Here is a 20,567-nt window from a genome sequence, read left to right as displayed (position 1 = left end):
GGGTCACACTGGAACGTGTCCAGATGGGTTTGGAACGTCTCCAGAGAAGGAGACTCCACAACCTCTCTGGGCAGCCTGTCCCAGGGCTCTGCTACCCTCACAGTAGTTGAACTCTCACAGTGGTTGAATGCCTGTAGGGTGAAGTGGTGGGATGGTGGTAGACCTTCTAGGGAGAAACCCATCCTTTGAGTGTCACGGCTGTGATCTGGGCACTGTTGCTTTGGGCAGGGAGGTGGGGAAGGGGAGAGGGAAGAGGATGGTGAAAAGACATTTTGTGATCCTAAAGCCAAGCCCTGATCCCCTCTGGTTTTGAGTTTGGAGAGAAACAGAACCTGGGGAGAAGGAAGAAGGTTGCAAAGGGTGTCAGGGAGTGAGCACTGGGTCCTTGTCACTGTTGCCTGTCCCTCCTGTGCACTGGTTATTTATTACCCAGCTCAGGAAGAGGCTCTGGGTTTTTCAAGTGTTGGGTTGTCTCCTTCATTTTTCCAAAAGTCAGGTGCATCCAGAGGCTTTTCCCAAGGGAGGGTGGCTCCTGGAGAAAAGGCCCTGCAAGAAGGCGGCGCTGTGTGAAGGCAGCAAGTTACTGATTGAAGGAGCTTCATCTTCTCTGAGGCTGCAGGGTCAGGGTGGGAGCTGTCTGCCCCCACCTGCTGGAGAAATAATTGGAAATATTGGAAAAAAATGAGGAAATATTTTTCCTAAGCCATTCTCCCTCACCTTAATAACAGCCAGTGCAGTGGGAAGGAGCTGTCAAGGGCTGTAGCTTCATGGTGGGTTTGCAAGATGTCGTTGCACGAGCTTCTTCCCATTCCTCCCAGAGGTGGGTGGCTGGAGCATCAATGTGGGGAAAAAAAACAACCCACCAGCAGAGAGACCTGGATACTGCTCTGGAGCAGAGATGAAAATAGCAGCACCATAGATAATGTCAGTTATCTGTAAATTCTGGGGACAGGGAGGTTTGTGTTTGCCAAAGCAGGTGTGCAAAGGTAGAGGAACAGCAGGAGGGCTCAGATGGGGCTTTGTCCTGCCTTTGGTTTTCAGCCCTGCTCAGATGCCTCAGAAAAATCAATTCCTTTCTGTATGTCTCTTTCAACCTCCCCTTTCCTCAAGGGTTCGTGCAGATTTATGAGCTCTTTGGTCTGTGCTTCTGCAGGAAGCACCAGCAAGAGCCAGGAGTCTGGGGCTGCTGAGCCTGCCCCCCCAGCAGAACAGGGATCCTCACCCCCCAAATGGTGGTGCTGCCAGCAGAGCTGCCCAAAAGCAGCTGAAACCCTGATCCCTGCATAAATAATGGCTGCAACGACCCAGTAGATCCCAACCTCTGAAGGAAGTGCAGAGCTACCCCTCTGGCATAGTTTTCTCCCAGGCCTTTGCAGTGAGGAAGGCTCATCTTAATCACTTGCATTTTTTTTCCATTAGGATATTTTGGAATATACTCAGATTGATGACTGGGTCCTGCTGACACCTACAATGGCAGGTTGTGTGTTGCCCTTAATCTAAAAGGTCACAGCTTTTCTGACCTGATGTTTCTCAAATCCCAAACCATCCTGCTGAGTGTTAAAATGGCAAATAATAACTGGGGTCGATAGTGAGCAGAGTTTTAAACACAGTGAAGAAATACAAATGTCATCTAAATAACAGTCCTCATTTGGCAACGTGTCTTGTTTACATGGCTTGCAACCCTTTATTTGGGATGAGTTGGTGAGAAAGGGAGAGATCTCCATCTCTGGGAGATACCCTGCACCCCAGCAGAATGTTGGCCTTCACGTCCTTCGAAGCAGAGCAGCTTCTCCCACCATCTGTGCCATGTTTGCTGCTTCTCCATGTGGTAGGAGCAGTCGGGGGGGGCATCTGATGAGATGAATTTCAAGCTGCCAAGGTCACATCCAGATCTGGGTCTGCACCTTCACAGGGTGCTTCTATCTGATGGCTTCAATTTTACCCCTGTCCCAGACAAACACGTTCCTAAGCTCCCTGGGTGCTCACCTGCTTGCAAATGTCTCTTCAGGTCGTGGAATATCAGGTCTAGCAGGAGAGAACCTTCAGGACATGATCCTGTGCATCCTCCTCTCTCTGTCACCTTGTCCCTTCCCTGATGCTCTCTCCATCCAGCTGTGGCTGCTCCTTTCTCTTCCTTCTTACTACTCTTTTTATCCCCTTGAGTCTCTAATCCTGCTGTTTATCCCTCTAGAACATCTCCACATGAATCCCTTTTTCCCTGATCACTGTTGTTTGTGGTCTTCAGCCTGTCCATGTTGTACAGGATACTCAGATTAGCTCTTCTGGGGGTTTGGTGCCCCAAAGCACTTGGGGGTATCTGGCTGTGGCTGCCAGGGGGACCCTCTCTCCTCCCTTTGCCTCTTTGCAACATTAATTGCAGCGTTAATTGGCAGAAATTCCATGCTGAGGAGGGTGTGACAGCCCTTTTAGGTGGATATCTTGTGCTAAATAGTTCCCAGAACATCTTCAAACCTTTGAAGTCCTCCCTTTGTTCAGTACGTGATCGGTGCAAGCATAATAGCTTCCAGTTCATCCAGGAAAATGATCAAATCCCCGGGTGGATCATCACGAGAAGGTCTTCAAAGGAGATGAGGACGTGGGACTTTCCTCTGTATGAGGAGACCACCCTCCACGTTCAACCCTGGGGCAGCTGCCGGTGGCTTCATGCAGCTTGAGCCTCCCTGCTGTGATCCCAACTCCCTTCTGTCCTCCTCTGTCCTCTGATGAAGCACCTTGGAGCCTGTGACCCTGAAATAAATGAGCTCTGACATCCCAAGATGATGAGAACACGCGTCACGCTGCCCGAGCCGCGCACCGCGGCAGGTTGATTATTTTACTGTGGAGCAACATTCCTGCAAAGCTGGCGTCTTTCCCAGCCTCTCCTGGAGCTGCTCTACCTGCCTTTTAAAAAAAAAAGAAGGTTAAAAACTTGCTGTGAAGAGGCAGCAGCCTCTTGGATGATTCCAAAAGCTTGGAATTGTTGCTGCTTTGAGTCGTGTCCCCCCCTGGCCCTTGGCGCTGCAGCTGCCTGGGCCAGGAGCTGGAATTCCTGGCTGTGGATGCACAGGCTGGATCCTACTGGATTTCTTGCTGCTCTGTAGCTTTTTGAGTGCAGAAAGATGGTTTTTTTTGTGAAATACACTCGGGAGAGGCTTTGGGCTGTGGCATTAGGAGCTGCTTGGTTTGCAGTAGGTGGAATCCTGAATCTACCTCGAGGAAACGTCCCCTTGGTCCCTCCAGTTCCAGGGAGGAGCTGTGGCCTTGGACAATGGTTGCTCCTCTCCCTGGGTCCTTCCTGGGCTTGGTGGTGGGTGCTGAGTGGTCTGGGTGATTCAGCAGGTGAAAGCAGGGAGTCAAATACGTGGGAATTTGGCAGGGAATATTTTCTTTGATGCATAAACCAGTTTCTCCTCCTGGTGTTAGAAGCAGAATCTGTGTTGTGTAAAAATTCACATGAATTTTTCTTTGCTTTCCCGTTTCCTGGCTGTGCTGCTGGATCCAGCTCCATGCTTATCCTGCTTGTAGGGAATTCATCACCTTTATAGATTTCCTGTGCCATTCCTGAACGTGCTGCAGGAGCAGAGGAGGAGCAGGAAGATGATACTTGAAAATTGAAAAAGAGAAACAGCGTGGGAGGGCTTGAGAGCAAGCCTGGGACTTGAAACTGCTTCTGGTTTTAAATTAACTCCTTTATATTGGTTTTTAAAAGAGATTCCAGTGGTTCTTCAGTTCAGAAAGGGCTGCACTGAATCCACAGAATATTGTCTTGAAGATGTGTATGATTCTATGTAGGATCCATCTTAATTAGAACTAATTAATATGCTTCTGCTCTTGGTCTTTCTCTCTGGTTCAGTCTTGCTAAGTGGTGAAATTCCTGTGCTAAAGTCTGATGATTTGAAGTGCTTGAGCTCTCCATCCTGGCGTGGCTGTCTCCCCTGTGTAAATCTTGGCACTGTGGGTAGAATGAAATATGTATTTTATCCTTCCATCAGTCTTTCCTGGTATTTTCCCCTAAGGAAGAGGAAGGATATCCCAGAGCCCAGCAGCAAAATGCCACGAGAAGCAAGGAGGGGTCCAGCTCTATCGTCCATGAACCGGTGGGATGGAGAGAAGGTTGCTCCTCTCCATGGGTCCTTCCTGGGCTTGGTGGTGGGTGCTGAATGGTCTGGGTGATTCAGCAGGTGAAAGCAGGGAGTCAAATATATGGGAATTTTGCAGGGAATATTTTCTTGGATGCATAATAACTGCCTGGGGAGGAAAAGGTTTGGCGTGTTGCAACACAGGTATTTGCTCAGACGTTTTGCACGGTGCACAGCTCAAGTCCATCCTGCTGCCAGGGAGGGGAAACGTAGGAAAGGGCAAGAAACTGCTCCAGAATCACCATCCCCAAAGTTTATTTTCTGGGGATTTTCCCTATAAATTACCAACATTTACATTGTTGGGAATAATTAGAATAGCTGGAAAGCAGGGATCTGATCGGATAATACTCGGGGGCTTTTGTGCCCGTTTGGATTCAGCAGCGTTAGCAAAGACATGTTAAACTTCTCAGCTCCTTGGTCTCTGTTACAGCTTCTCTGGAGAAGACCAAAATGAAAATGTTCTTTTCAAAACAAAACCCATGGTGATTCAAAGCTGGACTGGCTGAAATGTTTGGAAATGGGAACAAAACCCTGCAGTGGGGGGAAGGAGGTGTGGTAAAAACCTCCTTGGTGTTTGTGATGGTGCATTGCTCTTGTGTTGAGGCTGAGACATCTATCCCATAACATCCTGGGAGATGTTCCATATTATGTATAACAGAGAAGAGTTTATGAAACTATGTCAGGATGGTTTTTCCTGAGGTTTGATGTGATCTCTGTTCATGCTGTCGTTGCATTTCGATACTCTCCACATGCTTCGTGGTGCTTCAAAGCAGTTGAGCTGAGTATTTGATTTGGTTTTTGTCTTTTCTGGGTTTCAGTTCAGTTCTGTTAATGCCTTCTATTTAAGATAGGAAAAAAAAAAAAGCCCCCGTGCATCCAGAGCTTGGGAGGGCTGGGACACATCCCTTGGGATGCAGGTGTTGTTTGCAGGCTTGGCCACATCCCCTTCAGTTCAGCAGGAGCTGCCGAGCACTTGGCGGTGCTGGGAAATATCCCAGGTGAGTTGAGGAAGGGGAGGGCTGAGCTCCAAAGAGACCATGGGCTTTGTCCCATGGGGCACTGCTGAGGGCATCTCCTTGAGATCCAGGTCAAGCATCCCAACCCACTGTCAGCAAAGTAGGACGGAGGATGGGGACCTGCCCCATGTCGCCCGGCTGCTGGAGGCAATGCTGGGGACACCAGAGGGAAGGAGGGGGTGGTTTAGGTGGGACAGTGCACAGAGGGCAGGGTTTCTAGCTCTGCACCACCTACCTAAGCCCCAAAATGGCTTTCCCACTTATCCCGTTGTGGCTTATTTTCAAGAGTCTTGGCTTGGAGCCCTTGCAGGGCTGGACGATGCTTTGAAACATCTGCTGGTCCAGGAGACATCTTTCCAGGCAGGAGGGATTTTCCTCCATAGATCTTGTTTTTATTATAGGATCACAGAATAATTTGATTTGGAAGGGACCTTAAAGACCATCTAGATCCAACGACCCTGCATGGGCAGGGACACCTCCCACCAGTCCAGGTTGCTTCAAGCCCCATCCAACCTGGCCTTGAACAGCTCCAGGGATGGGGCAGCCACAGCTTCTCTGGGCAACCCTGGTACATTTAGGTTAAACGTTAGGAAAAAAATTCTTTATCGTGAGGGTGGTGAGACACTGGAACAGTTTTTGACCACAGGATATCCCTGGATTGTGCCCTTCAGCATCCCCACATGGCTGAGGAGGGATGAAATGAGGGATTAAGGGCAGGACTAGTCCTTGGTGTAAGCCATCAGCTCTCTGTTGACTTTTTCAACCTGCAACCCCACTCTCCAGGATTATCCCCCTTCCTGGAGGTGTTCCTGGCCAGGTTGGATGGGGCTTGGAGCAATCTGGTCTAGTGGGAGGTGTCCCTGCCCATGCAGGGGGGTTGGAACTAGATCTTCGAGGTCCCTTCTAACCCCAACCAGTCTGTGATTCTATGCTAATACATCCAACTCCTCTACCAGTGACCTGAAATAACTTTTTCAAGTGCAATATGCACATCTGGGCAGTTAAAGCCACCTGTCCTTTGCAGAAGGTGCTTCAATGCCACAGTGACAAACAGCAAGGAAGTTTTTGAGGAGCCCCAAGTGCTTTGCCTCCTGGAGCTCTGAAGCATCTCTGTTCTCAGTGGTGGAGGTCTCACCTTCCTGCAGGGTGGGTACAGCACAAGCATGGTGGGCAGGTTTCTCTGCGGGATCCTGTGGTGGGACAGCCAGGGCTAAGTGGGGAGGAGCAGAGGAGCTTTCTTGCAAGGTTGCTCATGTCTGTGTCTCTGCTTTTCCAGGGGTACCTTTCTGAAGGCTTGGTGACAAAGTGGTACCGCTCCCCTCGCCTCCTCCTCTCCCCAAACAACTACACCAAAGCCATCGACATGTGGGCAGCTGGCTGCATCCTGGCTGAGATGCTGACAGGAAGGATGCTCTTTGCTGGTAGGTTTCTGCCCCCCTCCTTGATTAATTCTTTTGCTCCTTCCCTGCTACCCAATGCCAAGGTTTTTTAGCGTGGCAGAGGGAATTCGTCTCCCTTGGCCAGCTAGGCATCATGATGGGGATCCTACACGTGGTTATGAGACATGAGAGCTGCCTCCAGAGCTAACTTGCAGTGAGAAGACAAAGGAGGATGGATCTGAACTGGAAAAGGGGAAATTTAGGTTAGGCATTAGGAGGAAATTCTTTGGTGAGACCCTGGCCTAGGTTGCCCAGAGAAGCTGTGGCTGCCCCATCCCTGGCAGTGTTGAAGGGCAGGTTGGATGGGGCTTGGAGCAACCTGGGCTGGTGGGAGGTGTCCCTGCCCATGCAGGAAAGTCGAGACTAATTGATCTTTAAGGTCCCTTCCAACCCCAACCATTCCATGGTTCTCTGAAACTTCACCTGCACAACCTCTGCTATTAGGTGGTCCCTTGTTTGGGGCAGATCCCCCTGGTACAGGCAGGAGAAGAGTGAGTTACCATCTTCCTTTTCACTCTGCCTCTTTGCACTTGTCTGAGATGGACACAGGGTGGTCCAGGTGTGGTGGCACTTGGTGGGGTGCCCAAAATGGACAGGTGTCCAGGCAGGGACAGCCTGGGGCCAAAAGCAAAACCCCAAACAAAGAAGAATTCTGATGAAACAACAAAACCTTTTGGCTGTTCCTGAGTTTCTGGCAGAAAAGAAGAGCTTCTTGTTGGGAGGAGGGATGTTAAAAGAGAGTAATCATAGAGTATAAGGACATGAGATCATGTAGCCCTGTCCCAAAAGGGACAGGATTTTAGTTGGGATTGGTATCTCCAAGCTATTTTTTTTGCTTTGAGGGAAAACATTTGGATGCCACCACCCACTTCCAGGATTTTCCTAGGAGTAGATTTTGGAGCTGTAAAGCTGCAGTGCAAGGAAAAAGAGACATAAAAAGCCCCAGCAAGGAGGCTGCAGTTAGTGCAGCTTTTGGAGCTCAACTCTGATGTTCCTGAGAAGCAAATCTTTGATGTAACACAATTCCACAAACCCTCCCTGTCGAGGGCAAACTTGTGCTTCCCAAACTGGGATGTGGCATCACTCATTCAGGAATGAAGCAGCTGCTCTCCTGCTATGGAAGGAGCTGCTTTGCTGCTCCTCCTTGCTTTTCTCTCCCATTAGTGTTTGGAATGACAAGGTTTCACACATTTCAGGAGCAGCTGCTGGCAGTGGTGTGTAAATAAATAATTAGACCTATTAATAATGGAGAAGGACCTTTTCTTCACAAATATTCCAGCTTGCTGCAGAGCCCTGCAGCCCTGCTTGGTTGCAGCTGATCCCTTCCTCCTTCCCTCCCTCCTTGCAGCTTCCATATTGCTTTTGTGGAAGCTGGAAATGAAGCAGTTGGTGGCATCTTGAAGACAGCATTGAAATTGCCTCCCTCTCCTTCATCCTTCTTGGCCTCCTTTCCCCAAAATTTTCAAAGCCAGGGGCTTCACCTCTACCAATTGTGCATCAGACCTGGCTGCTTCTGCCACCTCCCTGGGATATTCCAGGAGCAGGGATGTCTCCACAGGCCTCTTGTCCCAGCAGGGACAGGACATTTTTTGGTCTTGCCAAGCTGTGATTCTCCAAGGGTCTCCAAGCTTTTTGGATGGAAGCAAAATGGATGATGCCTTTCCAGGGCAGAGCTAAAGCTCAGCCAGTCCAGGGCATCGGACCAGAACCAGAGCAAAGGGGGGTCAGTCTCTGCTCCCCAGGAACAAGGGATGGGACAAGAGGAGATGGGCTCCAGTGGTGCCAGGGGAGGCTGAGATGGGATCTTGGGCAGCATTTCTTGCTGGCAAGGGTTGTCAGGGCCTGGCCCAGGCTGCCCAGGGCAGGGCTGGAGTCCCCATCCCTGGAGGGGTTTCCAAGCCATGTAGATGTGGTGCTGAGGGACATGGGGCAGTGGTGGCCTTGGCAGGGCTGGGGGAACAGTTGGACTGGATGATCTTAAAGGTTTTCTCCAACCAAAGCAATTCTATGATTCTTTGATTCAATTCTCTGATTCTCAGCAGACCCCAGTGCTGATGGTGGGGTCCTGGTCCTGCAGGAGTTGCACCACACCAGAGCAATGTGCTGCCTCATATCAAACTGGGTGTAGCTGGAACTCTTTTGGACTCTTAAGTCAATCTCTGTTCTCCTGTACTTGCTCCTCATGTCAGGCAGCAAAACAAGACTGGCTTGTCCAGGTCCTTCTCTGGCTGTCCCCACCAGAGCACCCAAGCACTCATCTTTATCCTGGCTTTCCAAAAAGTGCTTGACCCGTTTCAGCCCCAGCTTGGGTTTGTTGCTGTTTTTGGAGCTCAGGATAGAAGCTATGTTGGCTGACACCAGGTGTGTACTGCCAAGGTATCTGAGTTCCTCCCTAAAGCTCCTTTCATGGTCAAGGCAGAGGCAAAGGCAGCTCCAGGATGTGATTCACCTGGGTGAGATGCCCCAGAGCAGCCACGCAGGAACCGACTTCACAGGTTGGTCCTGAGAGTCCTCAGCAGGTCAGGGATCAGGAGATGGGATTTGGCAGATCCCAGACTGGGCTCAGCTGGATACATGCTGTGAACATTCCTGCTCCTCTGCTTTCCAGCCCTCTGCAATCACTTAACAAGCCCCCAGCTGAGGTCAGGATACTTAGGGTGATGGGTGGGGATGAAACCAGAGCTCAAAATACATATTCCTTTTGGGTGGCTTTAAAAATAGTCTCTAGAGTTGTTAAGAGGAAGGTCTTGGCCCCAGGCCTCGTTTTCCTGGTCTCCTCCTGTACCAGTCAGGAAAGAAGAGCTGTGGTGGGAGCCCAGCAGTGGGGCAGGGTGCCTATGGTGTCCCATCTCATCCACCACCTTTCACGTCATGCCTGAAGAGGAGGAGAATAAAAACCCAACCCCCAAAACAGACAAACAGTCCCACGACATGAGGGGTTCATCCTTGCTTTGGCTTCTCTCCTCTTTGCTTGGGAGAAGGATTTGGTCCCTGGCCAGATGCAGCCACACTTTGCAACTGTGGGATGAGATTTCTGGGGAGTCCTGGGTCACTGGCACAACCCCCTTGTGGGAAGTCACAGTGATGGAATTCCCAGGAAGTTGCAAACCTCCAGGAATTGCCTGATGCTGGAGAAACAGTTTTTTCTTTTGAGTGTGCATCAGCAGCACAATTTAAATTGGGTGCTTAGCATGAGTCAGTGTAATTAGCTCTGCCTGTCTGGGGTGCTTAAGCCCTGCAGTTAAATTAAGCTGATTGATTTTTAGGAATGGGTGTCACTCCCCACAGCCCCTTCTCTGGGTGATGTGGTGGCAGGAGCAGCTTCAGGCTTGGCAGAGCCCCAGGAGGGCACGAGAAACTGGGTGAAGCCGAAGCTGACGGGGTGGGCAGCACATCCCCAACAGCTGAAACCTGGTTCTCAGACCTTTAGAGAGCTCCCCAGCACCAGCAGCGTGGGAAACAGGGAAGAGCATCCCTAACTGAGCAGCTACAGCTCCCTCCAGTGACTTCTCCACCCTCTGCTGCTGGAGCGTAGCCAGAAGGATCATCAGTGGAAGCAGGAGAAAATGGGAAGGAAAAAAGCTGCTTGTCATAAAATCCCAGACTGGTTTGGGTTGGAAGGGACCTTCAAGATCATCCAGTTCCAACCCCCCTGCATGGGCAGGGACACCTCCCACCAGCCCAGGTTGCTCCAAGCCCCATCCAACCTGCCCTTCAACACTGCCAGGGATGGGGCAGCCACAGCTTCTCTGGGCAACCTGGGCCAGGGTCTCACCACCCTCACAGCCAAGAGTTTCTTCCCAATTTCTTCTGTCCTCACACATCTCCATGGGTTTCACCGGTGGGGCTGTGCCTGTGACCAAGAACTAGGAGGTGACATGGTGGCTTTTCCCATGGGATTGGTGCTTGCTCCCAGAGGAGCCACTAACAGGGCTCAGGTGCTCATCCAGGACTTGGTTACAAGCCCAGGGAAGGGTTTCCCATCCCAAGACACAAGAGCTCCTTGTTCTCCCCTCAGGTAAGGACAGCACTTGGCATTTCTTCTGGCTGTAGCTCATGTTTTGCTTTTCAGGGATTAATGCCTCCAGAAGGTCCCTAGGAATTAGATAAACAGAGGACAATGGTGGAAAATTGGCTTCTTGAGAGCTATAACTCAACACTTGCAGCTTCTTTGTGGAACTAAAGAGGCTGCCAGGTACCTCCAATGAGCAGCAGCTGGAACTGCACGAAGAGGAGAGCAGCCAGGAAGCCTTTGTGACTTAATACCCCATCATTTTCATCACAATTTGGGAATTAGCCTGGCTAACGAGGTGTTTGTTTCCTGGTGGTCATCTTACTTTCTCCTGGAGCCACGTTGTGAGCCTCTAGATGACCTAAAATTAGTTTTGCTGTAGGAAATGGATTCCATTTGCCCAGGGTTGGTTTTAGGATGGTGTCCCTCTGTCTTTTATTGCTTTTCCTGTGGCTGCATCTTCTTCTGAGGCTTTGTTCTGAGGAGAGGTGTGGTGTGATGGTGACCAGCCATGCTCATGTCAGTGGTGCTTTGGGGTTAGCCAACCCCAGATTGGGACCTCTGCCCTTCAGAGTGGAAGTGGCCATAACTGCATTGAACCAAACTTTGTTGGGGTGATGATGGATGGAGACCCTTTCCCAACCTTGATGTTTGGACCTACCCTTGCCCAGGAAGGGAGTGTGTTTAGTGTCAGGATTGGAGCCTGGAAACCTCCTGGAGACCCATAGGGAGCTCTGGGCTGGGGAGAGAAGCCCCTGTGAGGTGCCATGGTCCTCTAAGGGGTTGTCTTGTTGTTTGAGTTGATAGTCCTGCCTCGAAGGACAGAATCTTTATCACTGCTGTTTCTGGCAGACAGCAAATCAATAGTGTGACTCAGGATTCCTGCCAGGCTGCTTCTCTGTGCACGTAGGAAGCTGGAGATCAGCCATGGAGCTCTTGCTCACATCCAACAATGTGCTGAAGAATGGGATTAACGTTCATTAACGAGGTGGTTGGCTCCGCTCCGCCGGCGCTTCTCTCAAAGCTCAGGCCTGAGCTTTGGGATGCAGGGATAAATATGTCCTGAAATGAAACCAATAAGGGATGAAAAAGTCTAGGATTAATCACTTGCAGTGGTGGGGACTGTCACCATCAGAGCCTTGACTTGGTGTCCAGCAGCCAGGTGGGACCTGGTTGGAAAAGCCCTTTCCCGTTGGCAGAGCACAGAGGTCGGGCCCTTGCATTCCTTGAGGGATGAAGTTTTGGGATGCCTGGAACTGGCTTCATGGTGGTCTTGTTGGTGGTGGGATTGTGGCAGCAGTTTTGGTCACCGCCGCACAGAGGGGCTTTGCTTCTTGGTGTAGCCCAGTGCATGGCAGGGACACGTGGTGCTGGTGTTGGGCACTGCCCAGCCTGGCCACAGCTTCAGTTTTGGTTATGGACAAGCCCAGAAGTAGCACTGATTGAAGAAGGTCATCAGGTTTGAAGCCATTAGAGCCAATATCTGTTTCCTTCCATCCACAGGATGGATCTCACTGGTGGATGATTGCTCCCGTGCCCCATGGTTTCAGTTAGGTTCAGTTTCTGCTTTGAAGATGTTTTGAATAGATCAGAGAATCACAGAATTGTTTTGGTTGGAAAAGACCTTTAAGATCATCCAGTCCAACCATTCCCCCAGCCCTGCCAAGGCCACCCCTGCCCCATGTCCCTCAGCACCACATCTACACGGCTTGGAAACCCCTCCAGGGATGGGGACTCCAGCCCTGCCCTGGGCAGCCTGGGCCAGGGCCTGACAACCCTTGCCAGCAAGAAATGCTGCCCAAGATCCCATCTCAGCCTCCCCTGGCACCACTGCAGCCCATCTCCTCTTGTCCCATCCCTTGTTCCTGGGGAGCAGAGCCCGACCCCCCTGGCTCCAACCTCCTCTCAGGCAGCTGCAGAGCCAGCAGGTCTCCCCTCAGCCTCCTTTGCTCCAGATGTCTCCAGATGAGCAGGCTGGCTGAAAAGCTGCTCAGGGTGATTACACCAGGGTGATTACACCAGGTGGGCAAATTGTCTTTGACCCTGAGAAAGGGGTGACCCAGCTGGGAGTCCCACCACATTTTTCTTGGAGCAAAGAGTGGTGGCTACTGTGGGGATGCCCCAGCATGGGGTGGCTGGCAGGAGATGTGACATTGTGGTGACATGGCTCCTCCTCCGTGGCCGTGCAGGAGGGTGGCCAACGATACCAGCTCTTCCATGATGTCACTCCTGGATGTCCTCTCACTGCCATTTTTCTACCCATTTAGGGGGTCACGAGCTGGAACAGATGCAGCTTATTCTGGAGACGATCCCCGTGATCCATGAGGAAGACAAGGAGGAGCTGCTCAAAGTGATGCCCACCTTCATCAACAGCACCTGGGAAGTGAGGAAACCACTGCGCAAGCTGCTCCCTGAAGTGGATAGTGAAGGTACCATGGTGCCCACTGCCTTCAGCAGTGTCCTTCTCCTGAGGGACCTATTTCCCCAGGGGATCCCCAGAATCATCCTCTAGGGCCAAGTGCATGAAGGCTGGTGGATGGGAGTGGGATATCCAGGGGTCTGATGAGCATGCTCCCACCTGTAGCTCACCTGTCCCCACCACCAGCCCTCCAGGTCCTCCTCACTGTCCTTCTGTGGAAGGTGTGGGCTGCAGGAGAGCACCTGTGATGGAGTCACAGGTGGCTCATAGAGAAAACAAAAAGGGTGAAATAGTCTTCCAAGGAGCTTCCAAGGTGCATCTCCTTTGTGCCCAACCTTGCTTCCTTCCCTTCCCTGTGGTGGTTTGGGCCCAACAGGACAAGAAAGAACCAGCCCCGTGGTTGCTCACTCAGCTCCACACACACACTGTGGGACAGGGAGGACAAAGGCCACCTGGAAGCTCATGGGTCAAGGCAAAGGACAAGGAGGGTTCACCCACTGGTTATGGTCATGGGCAAAACAGATGCAGTTTGGGGAAAATAAATCAGTTTAACTGATCCCTGATCAAATGCTCACAGGACAAAACAAAAAGGAAAGAGCAGAGCTTAAATACCTCACCCCAGCCCTCCCTTCTTCCATGGGCTGCAGGGGAACTTCTGCTCGGGCACCTCCTTCCCCTTCTTCCTCACCAGCTTCAGGATCTGCACTGCCTCTCCAGCTCAGCTCCTTCTCCCCTGCTTGCTCTCTCCTCGGGTCTTACACCACTTCTCTCATATGCTAATCCTGGAGGCACATCTGTTGTCTTCCTAACGACCCTTGGCCACCTGAGCTGGGGGAGCTTTTAGTAGCTTCTTACAGGAGCCACCCCTGGGGTCCCTCCCCTGCTCCCCAAACCGTGGTAGAACCAAACCAGCACATTCCCCTTCCTCTTCTGGAGCTGTGAGGGTTCAGCCCAGAAGGATATTTTCACACCCTGTTCTTGCTGATCTTGTGGCATGAACACAAACTGTGCAGTACAAGAAAATAAAGGCATCTCTTGACCTCCATGAAATGGTTGCTACAAGCAGAAACGTTCTCCAAGCATGTGTCCCAAGTGCTGTAGTGAGGAGGCTGTAAAACTACCAGCTCTTGAACCTCACCTTCTGCCTGGAGCAGCTTCATAGGCATTGAGAGGTTTCAGGACAGCAGACAGAGTTGAGCTGTGTGGACCAGGCCACCTCACCTCTTCCTGCCAAGGCTTACAGCTGGTGGACCTGGCCACCTGCTTTTGGGAAGACATCAAGACCAAGCCCAGCTTATCAGAGAATCCCAGACTACTTTGGGTTGGAAGGGACCTTCAAGACCACCTAGTTCCAACCCCCCTGCATGGGCAGGGACACCTCCCACCAGGTTGCTATTATGTTGGCTGGTGTAACTCTTCAGTAGAAGACATCCACTACGTGGGCTTGACAATGGATACCCCTCAGCCTGGGTTACCCAGGGACTACATCAGCCTCCAGCAAGCAGGAATGGATTTATTCCCTGTTGTTACCAGGGGAAGAAAGGTCACCTGCCTCCCTTGCATAATTCAGCAACGTTTTCATGCCTTTCTGGCCTGTAATATATTGTAATATATGACTCGTGGTGTCCCACCAAGCTTCCCACCCACAGCCTATGACCTTAGGAAGCTATTGATTCCTTCTTAATTAATCCAAGCAATGAAGTAATCCCCTGGGAGACAACTGGATATTGGTTAATGTTTAAGCACTGAGGCAGGTGTGGCCCTTCCTTTCTGCTGAGTGATTTTGCCCCTAAAGAACTGGTCCCCTTCCCACAATTACATCTTTAGTGGGGATATCTGGGAGTCTTCCATGCCCTGGATAAGCACCATTTCTCATGGCAGAGTTGGACCTTTACACATAACCTCAGTGGAAAGGATCATCCCAAAACATCACAACAAACTGTCTCTAATCACTTTCATTGCACCTGGTTTCTTCCCTCATCACCAAAGGTTTGTGCTCCACCATCTTCCTAATTGAATTTGAGGACCCTAAAATAATGGATAAAATGATTTCATAACATTTGTCACATTGAAGACTTAAAAAAAATAATGGGGTTTTATGTCTAATCCAGCTACAGTTGCTTGTAAAGATGTGAAACCAGTTGTCCAAAAAGACAAGGTGCTCGTTGCATGGATCTGAGGGGGTGGGATCAAATCCTGACACTGTCCAAAGGCCTTTTTTGGGGGGAATTGCAGCACTGGGTGTGACATGGACCTGCTGTCCCATGGAGATGTGCTGCTCTCCCCACCGTTTCTCCTGCCTTGCCAGATGAGGTGACACCTGTGGCTGCAGGGTTGCTCCAGGCAGCTCCTGTGGTGGAGCAGATGGATGCAGCAAGGGCAGAAGTGCCCATTTTAGGTGCACGTAGGATGTGACCTTTAATTCCTTCCTTCCTTGGAGGGGATTTGAGCTGGGTGGCTCATCCTGGACAGGACCTGGTGTGTTGCTTTTGAGGAATGAGTGAGCTTGTCTCTCTCTGTTCCACAGCTATTGATTTTCTGGAGAAGATCCTGACATTTAACCCCATGGATCGATTAACGGCCGAGATGGGTCTGCAACATCCCTACATGAGTCCCTATTCCTGCCCTGAGGATGAGCCAGTGTCTCAGCATCCCTTCCGGATTGAGGATGAGATTGATGATATTTTACTGATGGAAGCCAACCAGAGCCAGATGTCCAACTGGGACAGGTATGGTATCCAGGGCTGGGGCTGAAATGCTTCAGGCAGAGCTTGACTGGTGAGTCTGGGACCTGCTCTTCATTGGGTTCAGTCTCAGGTACTCCAGCTCCAGGAAGGACACCAGCTTTTCCTTCTTTGTGTCATATTGGAACACCAGCTCGAGCTGGCACCTTGCTGGAGGTGAGGAGAGGTTCACCAGTGATGTCCACAGAGAGCAGATGTTGAGTCTCCACCTTCCAGTTAGGCAGTATCTCTCCACTCTTGGTTTATTCACAGCCTGTATTGTCTTCGTTTGAGCTACATGGTGTTAGATGCCACTGTGGTTCCTCCCTCCTGTGTCCCTGTCATACCAGTGATAAAACAATGTCATTCTTGTACCTTTTGGAGCTGATTTGGGGCTCTCTATTTATCATTTTTTAAGGCACATAAACCCCAGAGCTCACAGATCCAGGCTCTTTAAAAAAAAAACCACCAACAACTTGAATTAAATTAACTTCCAAATGGTTTGCAGAAAGTCCTACAGGAAGCTGAGCAGCTCAAAGCCTTGAGCAGAGGTCTCAGAGCTCCTAGATGATTATCCCAGTTACCAGGCCAGTCCCAGTACCAAAGCAGGGAGTACAAACTAAGGAGCTAAGGATGAACTGGGATCACTTTCCTATAAATCTTCTTCCAGCTGAGCTGGCTGAGGGTTTCTCTCTGCACAGCAATTTAATCTCCTCACCTTCTTAATCCACTCCATATTTCACCAGCATTGGAACAAATATCTAAAGAAACCCCTGGTCTTCACTTCTGTTCATCTCCTTGCCTGATGGAAGAAGTTCAAGGATAGAGATTGGGTGGAAAAAAACCAGGGAAATTAGGTAGAGAGGGAAGGTGGAAGCTTTGCTCAGGATATCCATCTTCTCTGTAACCCCATCAGGCTTCCTGCCAGTTCTGGTCACCAAAGAAGCAAATCAGCTGTTGAAGGTCACTTTGTGACCCTTTTATCTCTTGGCTTTCTTGGTGTGAAACAAGAAGCTGGGACCTACTTGGTCCTGTCAAGCATCTGGGGACATGGGTTGTAAATGTTGCAACAGGAGTGGAGGGTTTTAGAAATGATTTTGCTGGTGTGGGACACCTGGAGAACATTTCACTGCTGGGACAGAGAGCCCCAAAACCTGGGATAAGGGTGTTTAGTGATAGGATGAGGGGGAATGGTTTTAAGCTGGAAGAGGAGAGATTTAGGTGAGACATTAGGAAGGAATTATTGCCCATGAGGATGGTGAGACCCTGACCCAGGTTGCCCAGAGAAGCTGTGGCTGCCCCATCCCTGGCAGTGTTGAAGGGCAGGTTGGATGGGGCTTGGAGCAACCTGGGCTGGTGGGAGGTGTCCCTGCCCATGCAGGGGGGTGAGACTGGATGATCTTGAAGGTCCCTTCCAACCCAAACCATTCATAGATTCTATGACACGATTTAAAGTCAGCTCTGTTAGGAGCCAGTAAATTAGATGTCACTTTGAAAACCATGTCCAAGAATGGGTGTTGTTGGATAATTGCAATCAAGGGAGTTTGACTTGAGAAGTTACCACTTAATGAGGTGAAGCTTTTGGCCCATGACATCAGAATAAACTGGTGATGTCCAGTCTGAGAGGGGATTTAAGCTCAGCTTCCTCACTTTACAACAAAGAACAAGGTGGTGTCTGGGCTGGAGGACAATTTGTTAATCTCCTTAATCATGTTTTAATCCCAAGTGGAGAGAATGGTAAATGACCACCAGAGATGGCAGTGATAGGACAAGGGGTGATGGTTTTAAACTGGAAGAGGGGAGATTGAGGTGAGACATGAGGAGGAAATTCTTTGCTGTGAGGGTGGTGAGACCCTGGCCCAGGCTGCCCAGGGAAGCTGTGGCTGCCCCATCCCTGGCAGTGTTGAAGGGCAGGTTGGATGGGGCTTGGAGCAACCTGGGCTGGTGGGAGGTGTCCCTGCCCATGCAGGGGGGTTGGAACTGGATGATCTTGAAGATCCCTTCCGACCCAAACCACTCCATGTTTTGGTGACCAGTTGGTTTGTCTGATGGGCATTTATTCCCACTACTGGTCCTGTCCACACAGCCTGGACAAGCCTGAGGCTCCTCACGACTCACTCAGCCCCTCTGCCTTCTTCAACGCACAAACCCCACCTCTTTAATACGAAGGAGAACTTCTCCATCTGTGGGTAAATTAGCCAGGAGAAGGAAGCTGAAGCCATCAGCTCTCTGTCTAACTGCAGTGTGTCTTTTTGCAGGTACCACGTCAGCCTCTCCTCAGATTTGGAATGGAGACAGGATAAATATCACAACATGGATGAGGTTCAGCGGGACCCCCGGGCAGGGTCTGAATCCATCGCTGAAGAAGCACAAGTTGATCCCCGGAAATATTCCCAGAGCAGCTCAGAGAGGTTTTTGGAGCTATCCCACTCATCCATGGACCGAGTGTTTGATGCTGATTGTGGGAAATCATGTGATTACAAAGTGGGGTCACCTTCCTACTTGGACAAATTGCTGTGGAGGGACAATAAGCCCCATCATTACTCGGAGCCCAAGCTGATTTTGGATTTATCCCACTGGAAAAGAGCAAACATAGCACCTCCAGCTGAGCTGTCGCTGGAAGAAGAACCATCCAACCTCTTTCTGGAGATTGCTCAGTGGGTGAAGAGCACTCAGGTGGGTCTGGAGTGTCCCAATCCTCTTCCAGAGATTCAGGAACGGAACCTGCCACCTTCTCCTCACCATCTCCACCAAGAACCCACGGAGGTGAACAGTGCCACGGACCCTGAGTTTGACTTGGATGTCTTCATCTCCAGGGCACTGAAACTTTGCACAAAACCTGAGGATCTTCCAGACAACAAGCTCAATGACATCAACGGGGCCTGCATATCTGAGCACCCCGGGGAGATTGTACAAACAGAGGTCTTCCAGAAAGAGAGGTGGTGAGGAATCCCCACCCAGGAGACCTCCCACTGGGTCTCCCTGCTCCTCTCTGGTGGTGTGGCTGCTTCTTGGGGCTGAGTGGCTTCAGTCTTTCCTTGAGCATCTGGTTTTGACACTGTCCCAAACTGCCTTTCTCTGGAAAGGCAAGCACAGACCACCTGCCCCTTTTGATGCCTTAGAGATACCTTTTAAAGGAATCAAGAGGTGGGAATGAAATACTGAGTTTCTTCTACTGCCTTAACACTCTTGCCTTGCAAATCTCTGGGACCTGTTTGAAACTTCAGCATAGGAGGGAAAGGTGACAGTACAGAGAAGTTTACAAACAGAAGTCAAAGCAGCTTCTTTTCCTTTCTTTTTCTAGAGTGTCTTCAAATGAGGAGGATTTAAAAAAGAAATCAATCAAAAATCAGCATTTTCGTTGGGGTCAGAGAACCCTCCTGGTTGGATGGATTCCCAGAATGTCCAACTCTGAGCTCCTCTGAAGCACCCGTGTGAGTACAGGAGAGGAACCATGCCAGGCAGCACCCTCAGCCAGCAGAGCATGGAACTAGAGGTACAGCTTGACCATCAGACAGAAAAAGAACTCTTTGAGAAGGTGCACGGGGAAGGAATTAACCTTCTTGGGATTTCATTTGATTTTTTTTTGTTGTTGTTTCTGATGGGAAGACACCAATTGTGGCTGAGCTCATTCTCCTTGGCTTGGTTTCTCACACGTAAATTCTCCTCTCTGGTGTGAGGGGGCAGGTCTGAGCTCTCCAAAGCCCCATGTCAGTGTGACAACCTGGTGCTGTGAGTCCTGCTCTTGGACAGCTTCCTAGCAAATTTTGGTGGCAAGGGCTGGACAGGATGTCTCCTGGTGTGACACTGCCTGGCACCACCAGCTCCACAGACTCAGCAAGGGCACCCACCTTTGCTAATTAAAAAAAGGAATGAAAATCTCACTGTTTTACCTTCTGACAAAGATGTTGAGAAGAAAACAACTGTTCCTGTGGCATTAGAGTCCTGACTGGTCACTTCCAGCTCCTTTGGAAGATGCTGTTTGTAAATAGACACAAACTCAACTGATCTACTGTAACTCCTGTTTGCATCCACACTTCTGAGCACCTTAATAATTATTAATCAGCTAACAAGAGTTTGTATCTGGAAGAAATGTTCTAGACTTATATTTAATCAAACTTGGCAGGTTGTTTGGTTTTTTTTTAGTGGAAGACCTGTAAATAGTGTCAGAAAAGCCAATCTCTGCTCTCCTTGCCATCGTGTCACCATGGTCTCCAGAATGGTGGCACTACTTGGAGTTGTAAAAGAGAAACTACTGTACTTAGTAACTCCAAGGTCCATATTTAACTATTGTTCCTCTAGGGATTAGTTCTCCTGATTTAACAAGCAATCTACTCAATATTCTGAGGTGTGACCGAAACCCACGTGAGACTCGGGTGATAATTAACAGCAGCATTTCCTGTATTAACCCTGGTTTTTGTTCTTGGTGGGATCAGGTCCAGGTTTAGCTGTAGGGGAGCTTGTGCAAGGCCTTGACAAGCCCAAAAACTTGTTCTTAGTGTGAAGGTCTCTCCTTAGGCTGATGAAAATGCTGTTACTCCAGCTGATGAGCAGCAGAGATATGAAGGCTGCTGGCTGCATGGATGGGATGGGGTGGGTGTCTTGGGTGCAGGAGTGGAGAAGGCATCTGGGAGGCAAAGCCATGGGAGAAGGCATCTGGGAGGCAAAGCCATGGGAGAAGGCATCTGGGAGGCAAAGGCATCTGGAAGGCAAAGCCAGTGGAGAAGACATCTGGGAGGCAAATCCATTGGGTTCTGGTCTTTGCTTCAATTGTTTGGGTGCCCCCCCCCCCAGCAGTTTAGAATGGAGAAACAAGGGA

General features: G+C 50.2%; 1 protein-coding gene across 2 annotated transcripts in view; it reads left to right on the top strand.

Moving 5' to 3' along the window:
- The window catches only part of MAPK4 (mitogen-activated protein kinase 4), a 40,295-nt gene extending 21,552 nt beyond the window's left edge, over positions 1–18,743 (top strand). For both annotated transcript variants that reach the window (XM_051642490.1, XM_051642491.1), the window contains exons 3-6: positions 6,432–6,576; positions 12,874–13,035; positions 15,553–15,754; positions 18,007–18,743. In XM_051642490.1, the coding sequence (XP_051498450.1) occupies positions 6,432–6,576; positions 12,874–13,035; positions 15,553–15,754; positions 18,007–18,694 (1,197 nt within the window). In that variant the 3' untranslated portion in view covers positions 18,695–18,743. The remainder of the gene's footprint in view (positions 1–6,431; positions 6,577–12,873; positions 13,036–15,552; positions 15,755–18,006) is intronic.
- The last annotated feature ends 1,824 nt before the right edge of the window (positions 18,744–20,567 follow it).

This window comes from Apus apus, chromosome Z (assembly GCF_020740795.1).
Source record: "Apus apus isolate bApuApu2 chromosome Z, bApuApu2.pri.cur, whole genome shotgun sequence".
Lineage (NCBI taxonomy): Eukaryota > Metazoa > Chordata > Aves > Apodiformes > Apodidae > Apus > Apus apus.
Note: the sequence above shows the minus strand (reverse complement) of the source record. Positions and strands in the feature narration are given on the sequence as shown.